We start from the raw sequence: 20,861 nt of genomic DNA, 5'->3' as shown, positions 1-20,861 counted from the left end.
ACCGCGCCTGGCCTCAACGGCTTTTATTTGCACCACTTCTCTTCAAGTCCTAAGCTTTCAACTTACCACAGCCACAAAGGCTCTGCTAATTAGGCTTCATACATTCATTCAATTTATTCAAATATCTGCTATATGACTCCTGTATGACAGCAACTGTTCTCTCTCTTCTTAAAAGCTACAGTGTTTCTGCCTCTACCACTAGTACGTTATTCAGCCAAAGTTCTTTGTGTCTCATCTTAACCAGGGATTATTTTAGGTCTCTAGCCTCAGTGCCCATTTAGTGATAACAATGATCACCCTGAGTAACTTGGCTATGTTACCAGCCGAGGTTACCTGTATCTGGAAAGAAGCTGTTTGCCAGCTGCTGTTGCATTGCCAGTTGCTGGGGCTTCATGCACATGGAAGGTGGCATGGTGCCCATGGGCTTCTGTGATAGCACTGGCTGTGAGCTCTGCTGGGGTACCAAGCCTGCCTGCCCTCCATGCTGCCCACTCAGCATATGTCCTTGGTTAGACACCATAGCCATGGACGGGGCCAGGCGCTGCTGGAGGGCATGAGCTGGTGGCTGGGTGGGCATCAGTGGTTGAGCCAAGCCTGGCTGTCGGGCACCTCCAAGACCCAGGGAAAGCTGCTGTTGGGACCCAGCCAAATTGGGAGAAGAGCCCTCATGTGGCAAAGACATAGCCTGGGCAGGGCCTGGTGTAGACAGTAGGGAATGCTGCTGCTGCTGTTGCTGCTGCTGCTGTTGCTGCTGCTGCTGTTGCTGCTGTTGCTGGACAGGCTGCAACTGTGCTGAAAGCTGCTGCTTCTTCTGCAGCTCCTTCTTCTCATGCTCCAACAGGTCCTCAATGAGCAGGGGCAACTCGCTGGCTACCAGTGAGCTCTCCATCTTGTCTAGCTCATCCCCAGATGCTGCAGGTTCACCGGGCAAGGTCAGGGCCCCACTCTCGAGCTCAAACTTTTCCAGCAGGGAGGATCCTCCTGGGCCACTCAATGGGCTGGGGGTCAGCAGGTGAGCTGGTGGTCCTCCTGTGGCCCCAAAGGAGCCCTTCTCAGCTGTGTGCCCACTGCTAGAAAATGGCCCTGTGCCCATCCGGGTATCCCGGCTGTTCATCATGCTCTGTCCTGGCTTCAGCCCCAGGCCAAGGGAATTGGCAGCAGATGCAGGCTCTACCTTGGGGGTACCAATGGTGAACTGACAAGGGGAAGGGTGGCGTCCACCCTCCTCCACCTTGGGCTTCACCTCAGGGAGCACAGATGCCAAGCGGGGCTCAGAAGCATCAGCAGCAGGGGGAGGGCGCTCCTCAGGGCCCAAGGGTCCTGGCTCCACTCCTTGCAGCAGGGCCTCCCGTTCAGCCTTCTCATTAGCCGATTCTACCAGCCTCAGGTGCTCATTGAAGATGTCCTTCTTGTCCCCAGTGTCTAGCTCTGGATCAGTATACGCCAGCAGGTCAAACTCATCTCCATTGAGCAGGTCATCCAAGTGGGGGTCATTGGTCTCCAGGTTTTCTAGGGTGCCCAGTTCATCATCACCCTTGGCCACATCCACACCCAAACCTAGGTGAGCAAGCTCTTCATCATCCTCTAGGGCCTTGTGGGCATCAAAATCATCATCCAGCTCAGGATCTTCACAGGGCAACTTCCCAGCTTCCAGGGCCAGAGGAGTGGGGCGGCCAAGCTCCATGCTTGAGGGGGGCCGGGTGACCAGCTCCAAGCCAGTTGGCAGGGTAGGACCTTTGGTATGGGGTGTTGGATGGAGGCTGTTGTTCAATTCAGGGGCCGGTGGGCCTGAGGGTTTCTGTGGGGGAAGACCTGATATTGCCAGGCCCCGAAGCCCTTCAGGAGCCAGTCGGTGGGAATCCTCACTTACAGGGTAAAAACGAGGTCTCTGAGGTGGGCCCTGACCAGGAAACGGAGTTCCCCCAGGTCCCAGTCCTTTCTGTACATTGTGCCGCAGCTCAATGAACTGGGCAGGACCAGCTGGACCAGGCACTGGCTCACCAGGGCCTGGCAGGCGGGTGGGAATTCCTGTCAAGGGGGAACCTAGGGCTTGGCGGCCAAGTTCAGGTCCAGGAGTTGATGAAAAGCGAGTTGACATGGCAAATCGCATGGAGGTTGCTGCTGTTGCCTGTTGCTGCTGCCACAGTTGCTGCTGTTGCTGCTGTAAGGGCAGGGACCCAGGATAGGGCGCTCGCTGATAGAAAGCTTGGGAGCCTCCTACCAGTGGCCTGAAAGAATACACAGTAGTCAGTAAGAAGAAATCAGATGAAAAGTAGCAAGAACATAGGCTTAGGGCAATGAGGAAGGATAGAATTAATGTAATGAAGGGGAAAGGAATGAGGAAGAAGAGAAAGTGATACTGGAGAAGGATTAGTGAGACAGGAAAATCACAGCGGTATGCAACAGTGATAAAATCCATCCTCCTTGGTTTACCCCCAGGGAACCTCTCGGAGACTCACCGGGTGTTCACATCCATAGAGGAAGGCGTGGCTGGTGGAGGTGGCCGGGAGAGTCGGTCATCGCTAGGGAAGGACCCTGGCCCCAGAATGGGGCCACTCAGCTTGCTTTGAGGCAACCCCACAAGGCTGCTCTTGTCCTAGAAGAGACAAGGTAGATGAAGGTGGGGCAACCTTCAATATCCTGGCCCCACTATCCCTTACAACTCTCCCTACCTGTGATCCAGCAAAGGGGGTCTGGCCTCGATTCAGCTGCTCAAAGGCAGGGCTGCTGGGCTCAGCACTCCAGCTGCCTGGAGGCCCCACTGCTCCTGCAGCTGCTGCAGCTGTTTCCTTCTCCTGCCGCAGGGTGTTGCGCTGGATCTGCTGCCGAATCAGCAGCTCTCGTAGTCGCTGGCGCTGTGCAGAAAACACAGAAGAGGAATAAGCCCATTCTACTTCAACCATGGGGCTGACCCAGAGACAGCAGCGATATGAGGGGCTTAGCTCCAGGGTGTCAACTTACCTGCCGTTGCTTCTCCAGCTCTGTCTGGCTAAGGCCAGACATGCCTGGGTCCTGGGTACCTGGGAGTTCAGGTGTCGCCAAAGAGCTACCCATTCCAGCCCCTGGGTCTTGTCGCTTTTCGACAGGAGAGGTGATGCCTGATCGCTGTGAGGCTCCATGGGATAGGTAGGGGAGGGATCCGTCGGGTACAGGTGGTGGCAGAACTGACGGAGGGCGGAGCGGGGACAGCCCATAGCTCTCTCCTGTGGACCCGCTGCTGGGCCCCAGGGGGCTGCCCGATGGGTGGAAGTTCCCTGTGGCTACTGCGTAGTTTGTGCTTTGAGGCTTGCCCAAGGTGGGGCCGGGCCCAAAATGGCTGTTGATCCCATGGGGTGGCGGGAGACCAGGCTGAGGGACAGGGGGCTTTAGGGAAGGTTCCCCTGCTGCCTGAGGGAAAGTGAAACGCATGGGAGAGGGGGTGCCCACAAATGCGCCCGTCCCAGGGGACCGGACAAAATTGGGGGGCTGCCCACTTGGGACCTTGGCATGGAGCTCACCTGCTGGCCCCGAGGGCAGGGCTGCTGGGAAACCCCCAGCCCCCAGTGGAGTGTGGGCTAGAGATCCAGCCTTAAAGGCAACTTCAGGGGGCTGGGGTCGGGGTGGCTTATGCAATGGGGCAAATGGGTCACGGGACTGAGGGCGTGAAGGTGGGCGAGAATATGGGTCAGGGGACTGGAAGCGAGGGGTAACGGGGGATGGGCAGAAAGCTTCAGCAGACAGAGGACGGGGTGTCAGTGGAGACTGTGAGCTGGACTGGGACTGAGGACTAGCAGGCACTCGGGAGAAAGGGTCAGAGGGCAATGAGCGAGGGGGCAGAGCACAGCAGCTCTCAGGGGGTGGAGCCTGGGGCCGAGGGGTCAATGGGGGCTGGGCATAGGGGTCAGGGTAGGAGCCAGGGCGAAAGATGTCCGGGTGACTTGGGGGGGAAGGGACCAAAGCCTGGGCAGGGGGTGGCTCCTGAGGCCTTAGGCCCAAGCCTGGGCTCTGCGGCTCTACCTGAGATGCCCGAGGGGTCAGGGGGGCTTTGAAGACATCAGGTGTCTTTAACTCCAGGCCACCCAGGTGGGGGCCTGAGGAGGGTGAGTCAACAAAGCCCAGGTTTGGGGGCCCATAGCTAGGAGAAGATGCCCCAAGCTCTTCCTTCTTCACCTCGAGAGTCTTCCGGGACTCTCCAAAAGGTGGGGGCGAGAGCAGGGGCTCAGAAGCCTTGCCTCCCCCTACCCCAGGGCTCTCAGGCACAGCCAGATTATCCAGCGAGGGGCAGCGGGGTTTGAGGAAGGGGTCAGGTGTGGAGGGCTGGTGTCGGGGCGTGCCAGGTGGGGTAGTGTGGAATTCCCCGGGCTGACCAGTCCCAGGACGAGATGAGGTGCCCAGTATCGGGGGCTGCACAGGAGCCCCCGTTGGACTAGGATAGTGGGTATAGGTGGGTGGTGCTGTGGGGAAGCGGGGCTCCAGGGCATAGGTGGGGGCCAGTCCAAAGGGGTCCTGTGAAGGCACTTGGGCAGGCACCTGGGGTGGGAGCTTGAGGAAGAGCTCACCAGGCGAGTCAGGGCCGGGCACCGAGCCCGCCGGCGGCTTCAGGAACCCGTCCGCAGAGGTAGACAAGCCGGCAGGGGTAGTGGGGCTGCCAATGAAAATGGTGGGGGCAGCGGCGGGGGGCGGGCTGCCCAGTGCCCCTGGCTGGGGGGGAATGCGGAGATGTAGGGCCGGTCGGTCAGTCTTACGGGCTATGTCGCCCACCTTGGTCTGTTTGTTGATCTGGCTCTCAGCCTGCTATAGGGGGAGACCAGGCACAGACCAGTCAGGCTGCTGCAGGCAGATCCCATGTCCCTCCACCCTCAAGAGAAGCCACCCACTAGAGGACTGCTATGCCCCAGCCCAGCCCCACTCACCTTCTGCACCTTGTTGATGCGGTGAGCTGCCCGGTTATCTTTGGCCTTTTGCTGAGGGATATGGGACACAGCCTTAGGGCCCAGTGCGCAGCCTCATGTCCCGCTCCCAATGCTGTACAGTGTTTTCACACTCCCTACCCAAAAGCTGATCCCTTCTGGCCCAGCTGCTTTAGGAGTGGGGAGTGGAAAGAACTGAGGTAAATTACTCAAAGATCCCTCCCTCCCTCTCAGTTCTCATGCTGACCCATGCTCCTTTCTGTCTCACCAGGTAGGGGGCTTTGTCTGCTGCTGGAACCTTTCTCCAGAGCTTCATGATTTGTTTGCAACGGCTTGACCAGTCTGGAGGGCAGAGAGAGTGAGTCAAAGGAGACTTGGCAGATGACCCTTCCACCTGCCATGTTGCCAGGCTGTCTCCCTTGCCCTTGTCTCACAAGTACCTGGGTAATCTTGCTTGAGATTAGGAAAATTAATGTTGGCATACAGCACGGGTGAGATGGTGGACAGCTGGCCCAACTCCTCATCCTTCTCCCAGCGCTGAAGACTCCGCTGGTTATAGGAGAGTCCGTCGCCCTCACCCTCTGTGGTGGGGGTTGTGGGAGTGGAGGGCGTGGTGCCGCCTGAGCCTGTCCAGGGGCTGTCTGGCTCACCGGGTTCCGGGCTAAAGAAGCCCCCGCGCTCCCTGGGGCGCAGGGGCAGAGAGTCACAGAGGGCAGGGATGCCAAGTCCCACCCCAGACAAACTGCCCAGAACCCCAGGCCACTGCCCTGCCCCCAAAGAGGAGGGCCACTAACAAGGGAACGGGGAGGACAGGGGAAGTGCTGCAGGAGTCCGAGGGAGCAAGGCATGAACTCAAAGGACAATGGGAACCGCCCATGAAGGTTACACAGATACCAACCTAGAATCCAGGAACGGGGACTGGCAGAGGCCTGGGTAGGAGTCCATTGGGCTGCTGGAGGGGAGACTGCCCAAAGGGAGTCCACCTATAAGACGGACAGGATCAGAGAAAAGAGAGCAACTGGCCCGTCCTGGAGGCAAGCTTGGTCATGCCAGTCTTCAGACCACTCCCACCCGTATCACCTTGAAGAAAGGGCCTCTGCAGTGGCGTACGGCTGCCTTCTAGACCAGGGGTTCCACAACCCAGATGCTGCTCTCGTTCAGAGCCCAGAACATCCTTGAAGAGCTGCTGCAGGTCCTTGGATTCCATCTTGGGCAGTTCTGTGGGGGAATGAAGGACACTGTTGAGGAAGACCGGGAAGTTCAGGTGACATCACAGGTCTACAAATGGTCAAGACCAGGGAAGGTGCCCAGGATTCCCCACCAGAGAAGCTGTACAGATCACAGTCCCACAGATTGGACCTTCTCCTTCTCCCACAGAAAACCCTAAAACACAAAGAGGTGTGGGTCACAGCCTCACCTTCTGTGGAAATCCTGTCTAAGTCAGAGCTAAGCATCCCTTCACCTGGGGTGCCTGGTTTCTCAGGGTCACTGGGCACTGGGGATGCCTTCACACCCCCATCCTCAGGTCCTGTAAATGCCAAGAGAAACCCATGGGTCAAGGCCAGCATGGAGGTACCACACTGGCCACTCTTAACCACAGAGGGCCATGGGACAGTTTCCAGCTTCCAACCCTGACAATGTTCAGGGGCATGGCAGAGTGACAGAGGCAAGGCCAAGACAGGACACAGTCCCCCAGGCAGCCCTCACCTGGTGTATCAGCCTTGCCTTCAAGGCCACGGGATTCTTCGTCTGCAATATCTGGACCATCATCTCCTATGAGCAAGAGTCCCCACTCCAATCAGAGACGTCCTGCATCTGATGCCCCGAACAGGGTCCCAGCTCCCACAGACCTATAGGCCAGGACCCCTGACCCCACCCTTGACTCCTGGAGGCCAGCTCATTTCCCACCAAATAACTTACCAGCTCCTAATCCAGAAGGAAGTTGGATTCTCTCAGACCACTCACTCCCACATAACTAACCTTTCTGCGAGGTGGGGAGCTCCTTCCTTTCTGAGCCTCCATCTCCCTTGGCTTTTGGGGTTCCTAGTCCAAAGCCTGGCCGGCCCATCCCAACTGCAAAAAGGGCTTTACGGCTCAGGTCCAGTAGCTCCTTCCCAAAGAAGGCTTCCTGTGGGGAGTCAAGGAGAAACAGGCTTCTTCATGCCCTGCAAGGCGCAGACACCTCCTTCACGGCTTGGAGCCTGAGACCCACCTGCAGGTAAGCAGGGAACATGTCCTCCAGTTTGCTCTTCTTGCGCCCTCGCCGCTGTTGCTTCTTCTTCTCATCCCCTTCAGCTAAGCTCTGCTCCACGACACCCTCGGCAGGCATGTCAGCAGGTGTCACTGTGGAAAGAACAAGTGTCAGATTTTGGGGGCTGAGAGCATGCTGCTCCCAACAGTGTCACCCAAGCATGATACTTTGTGCCTACTCTCTCCCACATCAGCTGGGTCCACCACCCTCTTGGTCCTTTCAATGAGTCCATCCCCTGGGTCTCTCTGGCATTGCCCCACCTTCTCCCAGGCCCCACTGGTGCCCTCACCCGTCTCACCCTCGTCGGGCTGCCCATCCCCACTCAACACCTCCGCCTGTGCAGCAGGCCCCTTTTTCATGCGCGTGTGGGATTTCCGCTGTCGCACCATGAAACCACCAATGCCTATGAGGAGGCAGAGCTGCAGATGAGAAGCTGCTGGGGGACCTAGTGAGCTGCCCCGCACCACCCCACCACCCTACCACCCCATCCCAGGTCCTCACCAGGCCGATAGGGTTTACGCTTTCGTTTTTTGCTTTCCTCGGTCTCCTCTTTGCCAGGCTCCACATCAGGGCTGACGGGGCCCTCCAGTTTAATTTCACACTCCATGTGCTCCACACCACCTGCGTATGGTGACAGAAGAGATGGAAGCGATCACAACTATAGGCATCCCCCCTTTTTTTTGAGACAAGAGTCTCGCTCTGTTGCCCAGGATGGAGTACAGTGGCACAATCTCGGCTCACTGCAACCTCCACCTCCCAGGTTCAAGCGATTCTCCTGCCTCAGCCTCCTGAGTAGCTGGTACAGGCACGTGCCACCACACCCGGCTAATTTTTTGTATTTTTTTTTTTTAAAAGTAGAGATTTTTTAGTAGGGGTTTCACCGTGTTAGCCAGGATGGTCTCAATCTCCTGACCTCGTGATCCACCCACCTCGGCCTCCTAAAGTGCTGGGATTACCGGTGTGAGCCACCATGCCCAGCCCTATGGGCCCTTTTAACCTTGTCACTCTTCCACTAAGAGAGCTGAGTACCTTGCCACAGAGCCACCTGGACAAAACCAGCAGTGCTTAAGGGTTACTGTGAGCGTCAACACAGCCCCCACAAACATCTCACTCCCAGAGGTGCACTCCCACTACTCTGCCACTCCCTAAGATTTCCCAAGCTAACCTTCACTCTTGAGCAGCTCATCGGTGTCCAGGTCCCCATCCTTCTTGTCATCAGGGCCAAGGGCATCTGAGGGCTCAGAACCCTCCAACCCTGCCTCGCCTGGGAGGCCAAGCCGTCCTCGCCGCTGGCGCCGCTTGTGCAGTGGTGACATGGTCAGGTTACGCAGCACAGCCATGCCAGTTTCCGTCAGCCACACACCTTCGAAGCGAAAGTACTGGGGCTCTGTATGAGAGGAAAGAGTGTGTGATCCCTGGATGGAAGCCCCAGGGAAACCAGACCTGCAAATTTCAACCTATGTCCTTAGCTGAGACAAAGACAGTGACGAAAAGTCCAGCCTAGGGTCTAAATGTTGGGGAGAAAAGGCCACCAAGGGCCACTGGCTGAGGCCCGAGTTCTCTATCAGTGACCCAGGGAGATTCAGAGAGGAACTGTAACTCAGAAGCCTGCCTTTGCTCATGATTAACCCTAGGTTCACTAAATAGGTTCTCTTGCTGTCTGGGGCTACAAGGGCCCCCACTTGCTGAATGTCAACACACAGCATCCTAGATGCCAGTAACAGCGTCCATATCATAATGAAGGAGATGTCCCTGGCCCTTTTCACTAAGAAAAGAGCTGTGTTCTCTGAAGATGAAATTCTGGCAGTGAAAAGGCCATGGTGCCTGAGGAAAGAAATACTGCCTGGGAAGCTGAAGACCTCGGATCTAGTCATAACTTTGCCACTAACTTACTAGATGACCTTAGGCAGGCCACTTAACTTTCCTGGGTCTGAGTTTCCTCCTCTTAAAATGAGGAAATGCAGTTGGGGGGTTAGAGCTAGACTAGATGATGTTTGAGGTCTGATGTGGCTTTGGCAATTCAAAATTTCTGTGACTCACCTGGCTCTTTCACCTTCATAGGCACCAACTCTGGAGGCGCAACAGGCACTATGGAGAGAAGGACAAACCGAGGTGGCTGAGGCCCTGTCCCAAAGCAAGGTACCCCTTCCCTAACTCCTCCCCCTACCCACCAGCTGGTACTCACCCACAGGCTTTACTACATAGGGCTGGCAGGAGACACAGTCAAAGCCCTCATCGGCTGCCTGCTCCACATCGTCCTCTGTGAAGAGGCTCTCACAGCCAGCATGCATCCACCTGTAGACGGAGACCGAAGGAGATGAGCATGGGCAATGCGAGGCTGGCAACAGGGCCGACGTGAGGGGAAAGCGATGTACTCACCGTTCACAGTGGCGGCACTGAATTAGTAGGTCCTCTTCCACATAAGGAGCATGACAGATAGGACAGGTCACCAGGCTGGCACAGGGCCCACAGTGTGTGTAACTATTCTGCCATTCACAGTGGAAGCCAGGGGAGGCAGCCCCACACTGCATACAAGACACACACCTGGTAGGAGCAGAAAAACAGAGCTTTAACACCTACCCAGAGAACCCACAAGTCCCCTCAATGGGAACCCCAGCCACCAGCCTGGCCTCCCAAACCCAGCCACTGTCACATACTCAACAACATATCCACTTTAACATCCAAGGCCCCAGGCTCCACTGAAGACCCCAGTCTCCTTACCACTTGCACTTCCAGCCGCCCTTGGGCACAGTGAGCAGTGGGGGGTCCAGGCAGTATGTGTGGTAGCTAATGTCACAGTCATCACAGAGCAGCAGGCGTGAGGGGTCGGAGGCCTGGCCGCACACCTCACACACAATACACTCCACACAACGCCAGCCCTTGAGCAGCATCACCTTAGTGATCTGGGGCAGAAGACAGGAATTTCACAGGGCGTGAAGTGGAAAGGAGGTAGAACTTTTTTTGTTTTGGTTATTTTTGTGAGACGGAGTTTCACTCTTGTTGCCCAGGCCAGAATGCCATGGCACAATCTCGACTCACTGCAACTTCCACCTCCCAAGTACAAGCACTTCTCCTGTCTCAGTCTCCCAAGTAGCTGGGATTACAGACATGTGTCACCATGCCTGGCTCCTTTATTTTGTAGTTAGTAGAGATGAGGTTTCACCATGTTAGTCAGGCTGGTCATGAACTCCTGACCTCAGATGATCCACCCACCTCAGCCTCCCGAAGTGCTGGGATTACATGCATGCACCACAGAGCCCAGTCTAGGAGGTGGAACTTCTAAAGGTAAGGCTGGAACAACTCCAATGCAGAGACCAGGCCTCCATTTGAGCACAGGGAGACTTATGCAGAGCACCCTTATCCCCAAAACAGTGGCTCTAAACTTAGGCTCCCAACGATCTCTGCTGATCAGAGAAGAGCTGCACAAGCCACTGCCTCATTATGAATGGAATAGCAATCTTTCACCAGCCAAGCCCTTCAAAAAAGACTATGGACAGAATTAGGTCCCCCAATTTTTCTTTTTCTTTTTTTGAGATGGGTCTCACTCCATCGCCCAGGCTGGAGGTACAGTGGTGCAATCTCAGCTCACTGCAACCTCTGCCTCCTGGGTTCCAGCAATTCTCCTACCTCAGCCTCCTGAATACCTGGGATTACAGGTGCAAGCAAGCCACCAAACCTGGCTAATTTTGTATTTTTAGTAGAGCAGGGGTTTCACCATGTTGGCCATGCTGGTCTTGAACTCCTGACCTCAGGTGATCTGCCTCCCTAGGCCTCCCAAAGTGCTGGAATTACAGGCGTGTCCACCAAGCCGGGCTTCCCCCAATTATTCCTGAATATTTACAACTCACTATTGCTGCTAGTCAGTAAATATTAGCAATACACAAGTCATAAATATTAGTGAAAACCCCAAAATAACTGATCATGAGTAGGTCAAAACACTGCTCTTTGTGAACATGTACTTATAATTTGACATTTTATCTCCAGATTATATCATGTTTTTTACTAGTAAAGTTATCTCATATATATATGTGAATATATATATATTCACATATATATATATGTGAATGACAAAAAAAGAAAGGCAATGTCTCAAAATATATATATACATACATATATAAAAATTTTTTTTTTTGAGACTGAGTCTTGCTCTATCACCCAGGTTAAAGTGCAGGGGAGTTATCACAGCTCACTATAGCTTTAATCTCCTGGGCTAAAGCAGTCCTCCCACCTCAGCCTCCAGAGTGCTGGGACTACAGGCGCGCACTCCCATGCCTGGCTAATTTCTAATGGTTGTTAGTAGAGGTGCAGTCTATGTTGTCCAGGCTGGTCTTAAACTCCTGAACTCAAGCAATCCTCCCACCTCAGCCTCCCAAAGTACTGTGATTGCAGGTGTGAGCCACCACGCCCAGCCAAGTTGTTTTATTTTTTATAATGGACTGAATTATATCAGCAAGTCAGCGTCTAGGACAAAGAAACTATAAAGTCTACCGTGAGTTCCAAAGTACTCTTCCCCAAGAAAAGTTTGATAACCACCAGCGATTAATGAACAATATCCATGACCAATGGTCGCTCTAAGAGGTGGTATGGCCAGACAACAAAATAGGTGAAGAAATAACTGACCATATTCCCCAGCCTATACCTCTTGGGCCCTGAACTCACCTTGCTGTTGACACAGTAAGGGTGATAGCACTGAGAGCACTGCGAACACGCAAGGAGGTGGCCCTCTGCACCCCGGCCAAAGCTGCCGCATACCACACACATGTCCTGGGGAAACACAAAGAAACTGGAATGTCCAACATCTCCCCATCCCACTCAGATTCAGCCTACTATGACACTACAACACTGATTTGAGACTAGATAGTCAAGAACCCCATCCCACAGCATTAGAACACTGTAAGCTACCAAGGAACCCTGCTCCTTCCTAGGATGTCTAACTGACCTAATCAGGTCACTTGAATTTGTAAAGCCTGACATGGGCAAAGGTAAGAAGAAATTAAAGGATGATAAAAGGGGGTAAAGACTGGTCAGGTGAGAATCACATATGTGACAAAATTCTATCAGCTTGAAGATTTTTCAAGTAAGGACACATACAAGTTCCCTAAGCTATAAACGTCAATAGGGCAAAGACCTTTTCACTGCTATTTCTCTAGCTCCTAGCTTAGTGCCAAACTCAGAGGAAACACTCAAGAGAAATGTGATGGATGGACAAATAAACAACATGATTAGAATTCATGGTCTGTTTTCTCATTAGCTGAGTATTCCCAGAAGTAGGTCCCCAGTTTTCCCCATCTATCCTCTCACCAAAACACACATATCCACAACATTATGGCCTTGTCCTGGCCATAATGTTCAGTGTGCCAGGTCTCACTGTATGGTACCTGCATGAGTACGAATTTGTCTGTGTTGGAGAAGAGAACCACGGTATTCTGCATGGTGTCATCATCTTCTTCCTCCTCCTCCTTACTGGGAGAGCTATCAATGTCAGCAACCTTATGGGCAGAGAGTTGTAGAAAGTGAGGCAGATAAATCTGCCCCCACCAAGCTATTTTCCTCTTTGGTGTTGGGGGAAAAGGGTGTGAATCCCTGGCTAAGATGAAGGCCAAAAGCCAAGAAAAAGAGACAGAACAACCCAGCTCCCAAACTGGGCCTCAGCCTCATAGCAGAGATTTCAGAAAAACCTGGGAGCCAGGTGGAGAGGAACACAGACATAGCCAGACAAGTCCCAGATGAGCAGGCAGGTAGGCAAGCATGCAAGGGACTGGCAGCACTCAGACAGTGCTAAAGCATGCTTGGGGGATGGGAGGAATAGGAGGCCTCTCCTTACTACCAGAGTCTCAATGGAAGAAGCGGTTGACTTTAGCCGGGCCCGTCCTCTACCACGTCCTCCATGGGCTCCTCCGCGAGGCCGGCGTCTTCCTGGGAAACTACTGCTGCGACCCTGAGTGAAAGAAGGGAGCAATGACAGGAGCATGTCAAGGGCTAGTGTGTTGAGCTTGGACAGAACAAGTGACAAATGGACACAGTAAAACAGAGTAAAAACGAAACAAGTGACAAATGCCCAGGAGTCCCACTCAGGGCAGGGGAAAAGGCCAAGCTCCCAGATATTAACAAGTACATAGCTCTAGCCCAAACCCATTCCTCCCCTCCCAAGAGTGGCTGACATGGACAAGAAGAAAAAACAGTAGTCTGGGTAACAACATCGAAACTCCGTATCAAAAAAAAAAAGAAAAAGAAAAAACAGTGGCTTAAAAGAAGCAAGTTTCTGGTCCCAATTCTATTACTGAGTAACCATGAATCTAGGCAAGTTATTTATACCTTCAATATATTATTATTCTCCTTAATAAAATAATTGGAATAAAGGATTTCCAAGTCTAGGACTCAAAAAGTAAGGTGAAAAGCTATCAGTGACACAGGACTATACCTCTAACAGTGGCCTAGCGCTGATCACATCCAGCCGCTAGACAGCCCCTCACCTGTTTGATGCGGGAACGGGCTGGGGAGCTGCGTCGCCGCCCCTTCTCCCCATCGGCTTTGCCTCCACTGATAGCTGTCCCAGCATCACACAATAGTGAGTCATCAGTCTCTGGTAGTGAGTCGGTACAGAGCCGTAGGGAGCCCTCATCTCGGGCTGGACTAACATCTGTAGAGACCCCCAGCTCCATGGACAGGGAGCCACCCCCCTCCGGGTCAGGAGAGCCCAGGAGGGGCTCTGAGCCAGGAAAACTGGCACTGGCATCGCCCTGGCTCAGATTAGAGATCTCGTTAACAATGTCGGATTTAATGAGAGTGGGTGGTGTGGGGGCCACTGATGCACGTGGCTCTTCCTGTTCTTCACATGGTGAGCCCTGCCCTGCTGCCTGCTTGCATTCGGAGTAGACCTCCATAGGGGTCACAGGGGCCAGCTCCTCAGGGTCCGGGAGCACAGGGGAGCCTTTAAGTTCACTAGCCAAACTGCCAGGCGTCTGTCCAGCCTCTGGCTGTGAACCTGGAGCATCAATCCCATCCAGAGGGGCTATTCCTTCCCCTAGGCCAGAGAAGTCATCCAGGGCTGGGGCAGGGCTAGGGGCGGGACAGGAAAGGTCGCCCATTGGGGAAGGGAGGGGACTGGTGGCACTGGGTTCCAAGGCTGGGCATTCAGGTTCTGGAACTTTCTCAGTATCCATTTTGTGTGATTCAGCCTCATCTGAGACCCCCACTGCATTCCCTATGGGACTCAATGGGGAGGGAACAGACAATGGCAGGGCAGGAGGGGAGCACTGGGAAGGAGGGGAGTTTTGAGGAGGCAGGGAATGCTGAAGGAGTGGCGAACACTGAGGGGGAAGGGGCTCCATCAGGATGAGAGAAGCCGGTCCCACTGGAGAGCCTGGAGATGGGGGAAGGATCATAGGGGGGACAGGCTCAGGGTCAGTGCAGTTAGCTTCTGGTGGAGGGCTGATAGGTGTCTCCAGGATGGGGGCAGCCAAGGGTGACTCAGGGTCACTGTCCCCTTTGGCACCAAAGGGGTACTCTAACTCCCTCAAAGGAGACAGGGCCGGTGGGGCCACAGCTGGGATAATGGGTGAGAGCGGAGGAGGAAGGGGATCTGGAAGAGAAAAAAAGAGGGGCTCTTAGATTAGACATGCCATGAAGAGTTACAGCTGTCCCAGAGTAAGAGAGTACTAACATTCCCTTACCTGGTGGCATCAGCTGAGGCGACAAAGATGGCTCCCCAGACGGGGATAAGGGCAGCTCCTCAGGCAGAGGGGACAGAGGTGGTTCCCCAGGTTCAGACAGAGCCGGCTCTCCAAGCAAGGGAGATAAGGGTGGCTCCTCAGGTGGAGGGAACAAGGGCAACTCCTCAGGAACAGGGCATTGGCCTGGCTCCTCAGGGGGCTCTTCAGGCCGAGGGGACAGGGGTGGCTCCTCAGGCTGAGGGGACAGGTGCAGTTCCTCAGGCTGGGGGAACAGGCGTGGCTCCTCAGACTGGGAGGACAGGGGCGATTCCTCAGGCTGGGGAGACAAGCATGGCTCCTCAGGCACAGGAGACAGATGTGGCTCCTCAGTCTGGGGGGACAGGCATAATTTTTCAGGCTGAGAGGACAGATGTGGTCCCTCATGCTGGGGAGATAAGCCTGGCTCCCCGGGCCGGGGGGATAGGCGTGGCTCCTCAGGCTGGGGGTACAGGTGCGGCTCCTCAGGCTGTGGAGATAGATTCGGCTCCTCAGGCTGCGGGGACAGGTGCGGCTCCTCAGGTTTCAAAGATAGCTGTGGCTCCTCAGGCTGGGGGGACAGGTGCAGCTCCTCAGGCTGTGGAGATAGATGGGGCTCCTCAGGCTGGGAGGACAGGTGTGGCTCCTCAAATGGTGGGCAGAGTTGCAGCTCCTCAGGCCGGGCACAGAGATGTGGCTCTTCAGGTAGTGGCGACAGGGGTGACTCCTCCAGCGGCAGGGACATGAGTGAGTCCTCCGGTGGTGGGGAAGCAGGAGAGTCCTCAGGTGGTGGGGATGTGGGGGAGTCCTCAGGTGGTGGGGAAAGCCGTGAAGCCTCAGGTGGAGGGGACATGGGAGACTCCTCAGGCGGTGGGGACAAGGGAGATTCCTCAGGCGGTGGAGACAGGCGTGACACCTCAGGCAGGGGAGATAGGCACGATACTTCAGGTGGGGGGGACATAGGCGATTCCTCAGGTGGTGGGGACATAGGTGAGTCCTCAGGTGGTGGGGACAGGCGTGATGCCTCAGGTGGTGGGGAGAGGGGAGACTCCTCAGGTGGAGGAGACAGAGGAGATTCTTCAAAAGGTGGGAATAGACGAGATGCCTCTGGTGGTGGAGACATGGGTGACTCTTCAGGTGGAGGGGACATGGGTGACTCCTCAGGCGGTGGAGACAGGCGAGATGCTTCAGGTGGTGGGGAAGTGGGCAATTCCTCAGGTGGCGGGGACAAAGGAGATTCCTCAAATGGTGGGGACAGGGGCGATGCTTCAGGTGGTGGGGATAGGGGTGTCTCAAGTGCAGGAGATGGGGGTGACTCTTCCGGTGGACGGAACGGCGATTCCTCCAGCGGAGAAAAAGGTGATGATTCAGGTGGGGGAGACAGAGGAGACTCCTCAGGCGGCGGAGAGAGGGGCGATTCCTCTGGCGGCCGGGACAGGTGCAATGCCTCAGGAAGCGGGGATGCACGTGATTCCTCAGATGGTGGGGACAGGCGTGATGCCTCAGGCGGTGGGGACGTGGGTGATTCCTCAGGTGGTGGGGACAGGGGTGACTCCTCAGGTGGGGGCAGCAGTGGCATCTCCTCATTTTGGAGGGTCTCCAACTGGGGCTCAAGTTGGACTCCTGCTCTCCCTGCAGACACAACACAGTGCTCCTATCTAGCTCAGGTCTACTCCACAGAACGTGCAGGGTCTGGGGCAATGCAGAAACTGTCTCTTGCCACAGAATAAAAGGGGATGAATTTCAGGGACCCTCAAACCCTACTCACCTAGTGGTTTGGCTTCACATTGCAGGGGCCCCGGTTCCTTGGGTTGCATAGAGGTCACGTGCCCACCCTTTGGCTGCCCTTGGCATGCAACGTACAGAGCATCGGGCTCATCAGTGGGGGTAGCGCCAGGCTCTGGGGGTGAAAATCTGCAGAGGGTACAGGGAAGCAGGCACTGTGGCTCTCACCAGCTAACAAATCCTACAGAGAACACTGGGGTGAGGCATGAATGCTGTGGATGGCACTGCCCATCTTGGAGCTCTCCTCTCAAAGTCCACTCGATTTAACATGGCCCCTGCCAACCTCTGTCCTTTCAATCTGCCAGCCCAATTTCAGCCAGTCCACACCACTTACCTGCTACACACAGGGGTATGCTGCTCAGCAACAGAGCTAAGAGGCTGACCTCCCTGGGCCTTGTGACAGCGGTGACAGAGAGAGTAGTTCTCAAACCACTCCGAGTTGGAATTCAGTTCTGCTGAGCCTGCCCCACAGGCCCGGCACACCCGGCATGCCTAGGGGAAGGAAGTGGGCAAAACGTGCATCGGTCAGACAGCAAAGACTGAAGGAAAGTACAGGCCTCGTTAAGACAGAGAATGCTGTAGGAGGCAGAATCAAGGGTACACGCACCTTGCACTTCCAAGAGTGAGCAGGCAGTTCCTCCATGGGTGGTTTTAGGCAGAAGGTATGGTATCCTTTGTCACACGTCTCACAAACCAACATCTTAGAGTCATTCCCAGGTTTCCTGCAGGGGCACAGGGAACGTGACAATGTCCTCTCTGTCCTCGTTTCCTTTTTTGTTGTTGTTTTCATGTTAACAGGCCTTCTCCAACTGCCCTCATTTTCAACCCTAACCTGTGATGTGCCTAAGACTTCCCTCCTGCCCTTCCATTCCTACCTGCAGGCTTGGCACACTTTGCATTCAGGGCACTGCCAGCCAGCACGTTTGCGGGCAGTCAGAGCAGTGTCCAGGCAGGCCCCATGATAGTGATGCCCACAGCTGGTACAGAAGAACAGGTCACACAACTCCCCTGGCCCCTCACACACTGCACAGCGAGCCTCTTCTGCAGGGGATAGAGACAGCACAGGTTAGCTATGGATTCCCTGTAAGCCTCAGCACAGTGCTGTACACATAACAGGCACTCCATGGGCACAGAATGAACAAATAACAAAGTTACTAAGTGCCTGCCCAACGTCTGCCAGCTACTGTTCTGGCAAAACTCTGATGCTCACAAAGTTCACAACTATTTTAATGGGGCAGACCAACAGTATATAATTCAATACTTTGATTCGTGCTCTGCAGAGTACAAAAATCCAAGGCACACTTGGTCTCTCATTTGTGCTATGTCCAAAGGTCAGGACTTCTCACCCAGATGTGCAGCCCCCTCACTGTGTTCTGGGCATAGCAGCTGCAGTGTTTTCATGGATAGGAAGGAACCGCTGGCAGTCGCGCAGGGGAAGTGGTAAAGCCGTGGACATCCAGGTGAGCGGCAAGGGATGGAGGCACCGAGCCTGGTGCAGTGGGAGCAGCGCTGCCAGGTTAAAGAAGGCTCAGTGTCAGCCAGCTCTCTCCAGAGAAACAGTTCAGGCACTAGCTCTGCCCCAGTATACCCACGGCCCTTCTCATTCCACCCTAACTCCCAGAAGCCCACCAGCCCTGTCCATCCTCTGCAAGAGCAGCCCTGCCCTTCACCTATGCAATCCTCTGGCCCCAGCCCCACCTGTGAGATCCCTGAGAAGATGGCCTTGTCCACACCACATAGTTGTGGGCCCTCCTGCCCCCATACGCCTGCCGACCACGCAGCACACCAATGGTGAGCCCAGCAGGACCCTTTACAGGTGGGAAGAGGTAAATAGAAAGGAAAGCGTTAACAAAAAGAGGCTAGCTGGCTCAGGACTACCCAGCCGTTATCCCATTTCCTGCCCCATTCCCCTCACTCACCTCCAGGTTCTCCTAGGTGGGCAGGTGTAAGGCCCTCAGGGAAACCAATCTGTGATAGGTCCTCACTGGGCAGCACTGCCTCATTGGGCCCTGGGCTCCCCCTTGGGGACACCACTGGACACCGGGGCCAATCAAATGGCAACTCAAAGCGCTGTAGCTCCCGCTGCCCGTGCAGACTGGGCTCCCCGCAGTTACAGAGAGCACAACGCCGCACTGGACCCCCACTGTGGACACATAAGCATTAGTACCATGCCAGGCCCCTGCAACTCTATGATTTGGCATGCCCATGCTTCCCCAACACTCATTTTCCTAAATCCTCTTCCTTGAAAGCCCTAGACTTTCAAATCAAATCTTCATGTGCCCTCAAACAAGTTACCTGCAGTCCTGAGGAGTGTCCTGAAGCCTAGGACTCCCAGAACTAGGGACAGAGACCTCCCCCACATGTGGGTTAGGCAGGTCTGACTCAGTGGCACCTGGGTCCTCAGAAGCTGCAGGTTCATCAGCTGAATAAACAGACAAACATCATGTGTCAGTCATCATCCCTATTTAATATGAAGTCCACTCACCAGAAGCATGAGATTATCCAAAACCCTCAGTGGCTCAGAGTGATGATATTTCAACTATTGTCCCAAAGAACAAAGTTGTTTCATTATTTATCTGCTACATAGACTTAGCTCACGTCCTTGTGCCAGGACCAGAATTGTAAGGTTGCCCATGAAATCTAAAAGCAAACACAGAATCTGTCCTACTCACCTGCCGGTTCCGAATCTTTATCCTCACCAGGCAGCTTCTGGCTGTCCATCCCTCTCTCCGACTGGGCAGGGCCCTCTCGGGGAGACCTGTTGGTGCCAAGAGAGAGATCTATATGCCTAGTAAGTCTTCCCAAGAAGCACTTTTCCCAGAATCCCAGGAAGAAGGCATCCAGACCCTCCAGACATCAGAGCAAAGCCATACTACAAACTCCCATACTGACAAGAAAAGTCATTCTCCTTAACCTACTGCCTACTTCCTCCCAAGATAAACACATACCCTCTTTTCACACTCTGGAGAGATTGTCAGGGGGCCCATTTGACTTTCCCACTTCCAGCCTCCTCTTTAAGAGTTCCTGGGGCCATAGCATCCAACTAGAAGCAAATCCATTTACACCTAATACTGCTCTTTGCCTCGTCTCTGGGTTTTGGCTTCTGGTGAGCCCTATCCCCACACCTTTTACTCAGGTCTCAAGTAAGCTATCATTCCAGAGACCAGTCAGTGCCAACCCAGGGGCAGTCATGACCCCGGAAGCCTGGGTCCAGCCAAAATCCCTCTCCCAGAGGCAGAGTCTGAAGCACTGCAAGAGATGGAACACACTATTGGAACTAAAGCCTAGCTATGGATGGATCTCCCCCACCACCACTTGTTTCTATGAGGATATCACCATCACAAAAGAAGAAACTCCCTAATTTCTACCCACTTCCAACCCAAATCCAGCTAAGACCAATGCCTGGCCACTGCCCTAACTGAGCTCAGGGTCTCACCCAGCCTGAAGGTCTCAGGTCGTTGCCCTTAGCAACATCAACTGCCCTTCCTCTTCAAATATCTCTAGTAGTTAACAGAAGTGAACCTTGAGAGATACTGAGCATGTGTAGCCAGGCCTGAGGCTAAGCATGCTGGGAGTTGTAGTCTCAGGAAGCATAGAGCCACTCAGAAGAGTTCTAAACAGGGCAGGACATAGCACAGTAGAGCAGAGCAGAGTAGCTTCCTTCCTCTTCCCTTAAGCAGGGTTTCCACACACATACATGGGGGTGGGGAATAACGGTCCCTTGTCACTTCTAAGAAATTTGTGCCTGTATCAAAGCCAAATATAGTTATACCTAAAAAAGTTGAGACATACACCTTTGGGCATTATTTCCCTAGATCTCAGAGGGAATTAAGCACAGCGGGAGAAAAAGAATTATAGACATGAGGAATGGGAAAGGGGTCCTACAGAAGGAGGGAGAAGGAGATAGGTGCCAGCAGCTTGTAGTGGGAAGTGTAGACCCTTTTAATCAGAAAAAATATACAGTGTTCCTAGAGAAAGTGGTGGTGAGGTGGGGGAAATCCTTAAAACAACTCTAAACAGTCAAAGTTCGAGAAATTCATCTCTCGCCTTTTCCATTCTTCTCGATTAACGGTAGTGACCACACCAACCTTTGCAAGGACAACCCCCTCCTCCCAAGCTGGAAGGCAAATAGCCCACCTAGTCAGCCACTTAGGGATGAATGACTGGGGCAAATAAGACACGGGGAACCCTCAAAGGTGCCCCAAATGTGTAAATCAATTCCCTAATTCCACAGTATCACTCCTCCTG

The 20,861-nt window shown here is 54.3% G+C and overlaps 1 protein-coding gene across 13 annotated transcripts in view; it reads right to left on the bottom strand.

The window, feature by feature from the left end:
- Positions 1 to 20,861, bottom strand: part of KMT2D (lysine methyltransferase 2D) — a 41,998-nt gene that overhangs the window by 17,774 nt on the left and 3,363 nt on the right. For 7 of the 13 annotated variants that reach the window (XM_035256937.3, XM_035256942.3, XM_035256944.3 and 4 more), the window contains exons 2-35: positions 19,286 to 19,371; positions 18,909 to 19,035; positions 18,533 to 18,756; positions 18,312 to 18,421; positions 17,960 to 18,122; positions 17,489 to 17,654; positions 17,221 to 17,335; positions 16,948 to 17,105; positions 16,597 to 16,742; positions 14,814 to 16,460; positions 13,614 to 14,722; positions 12,965 to 13,078; positions 12,519 to 12,629; positions 11,800 to 11,904; positions 9,862 to 10,043; positions 9,520 to 9,684; positions 9,326 to 9,435; positions 9,181 to 9,228; positions 8,306 to 8,527; positions 7,642 to 7,761; positions 7,430 to 7,543; positions 7,102 to 7,232; positions 6,870 to 7,017; positions 6,597 to 6,662; positions 6,307 to 6,417; positions 5,970 to 6,107; positions 5,788 to 5,872; positions 5,330 to 5,571; positions 5,158 to 5,231; positions 4,893 to 4,943; positions 2,962 to 4,773; positions 2,673 to 2,855; positions 2,460 to 2,596; positions 334 to 2,228 (exon numbers count right to left, since the gene is read on the bottom strand). In XM_035256937.3, coding sequence (XP_035112828.2) covers positions 334 to 2,228; positions 2,460 to 2,596; positions 2,673 to 2,855; positions 2,962 to 4,773; positions 4,893 to 4,943; positions 5,158 to 5,231; positions 5,330 to 5,571; positions 5,788 to 5,872; positions 5,970 to 6,107; positions 6,307 to 6,417; positions 6,597 to 6,662; positions 6,870 to 7,017; positions 7,102 to 7,232; positions 7,430 to 7,543; positions 7,642 to 7,761; positions 8,306 to 8,527; positions 9,181 to 9,228; positions 9,326 to 9,435; positions 9,520 to 9,684; positions 9,862 to 10,043; positions 11,800 to 11,904; positions 12,519 to 12,629; positions 12,965 to 13,078; positions 13,614 to 14,722; positions 14,814 to 16,460; positions 16,597 to 16,742; positions 16,948 to 17,105; positions 17,221 to 17,335; positions 17,489 to 17,654; positions 17,960 to 18,122; positions 18,312 to 18,421; positions 18,533 to 18,756; positions 18,909 to 19,035; positions 19,286 to 19,334 — 10,378 coding nt within the window. In that variant the 5' untranslated portion in view covers positions 19,335 to 19,371. The remainder of the gene's footprint in view (positions 1 to 333; positions 2,229 to 2,459; positions 2,597 to 2,672; positions 2,856 to 2,961; positions 4,774 to 4,892; positions 4,944 to 5,157; positions 5,232 to 5,329; positions 5,572 to 5,787; positions 5,873 to 5,969; positions 6,108 to 6,306; positions 6,418 to 6,596; positions 6,663 to 6,869; positions 7,018 to 7,101; positions 7,233 to 7,429; positions 7,544 to 7,641; positions 7,762 to 8,305; positions 8,528 to 9,180; positions 9,229 to 9,325; positions 9,436 to 9,519; positions 9,685 to 9,861; positions 10,044 to 11,799; positions 11,905 to 12,518; positions 12,630 to 12,964; positions 13,079 to 13,613; positions 14,723 to 14,813; positions 16,461 to 16,596; positions 16,743 to 16,947; positions 17,106 to 17,220; positions 17,336 to 17,488; positions 17,655 to 17,959; positions 18,123 to 18,311; positions 18,422 to 18,532; positions 18,757 to 18,908; positions 19,036 to 19,285; positions 19,372 to 20,861) is intronic. The other 6 variants (XM_035256949.3, XM_035256947.3, XM_035256941.3 and 3 more) reach the window with 6 other exon arrangements.

Source organism: Callithrix jacchus, chromosome 9 (genome assembly GCF_049354715.1).
Source record: "Callithrix jacchus isolate 240 chromosome 9, calJac240_pri, whole genome shotgun sequence".
Taxonomy (NCBI): Eukaryota; Metazoa; Chordata; class Mammalia; order Primates; family Cebidae; genus Callithrix; species Callithrix jacchus.
The sequence above is the reverse complement of the archived record's forward strand: the minus strand, read 5'-3'. Positions and strand labels throughout refer to the sequence as shown.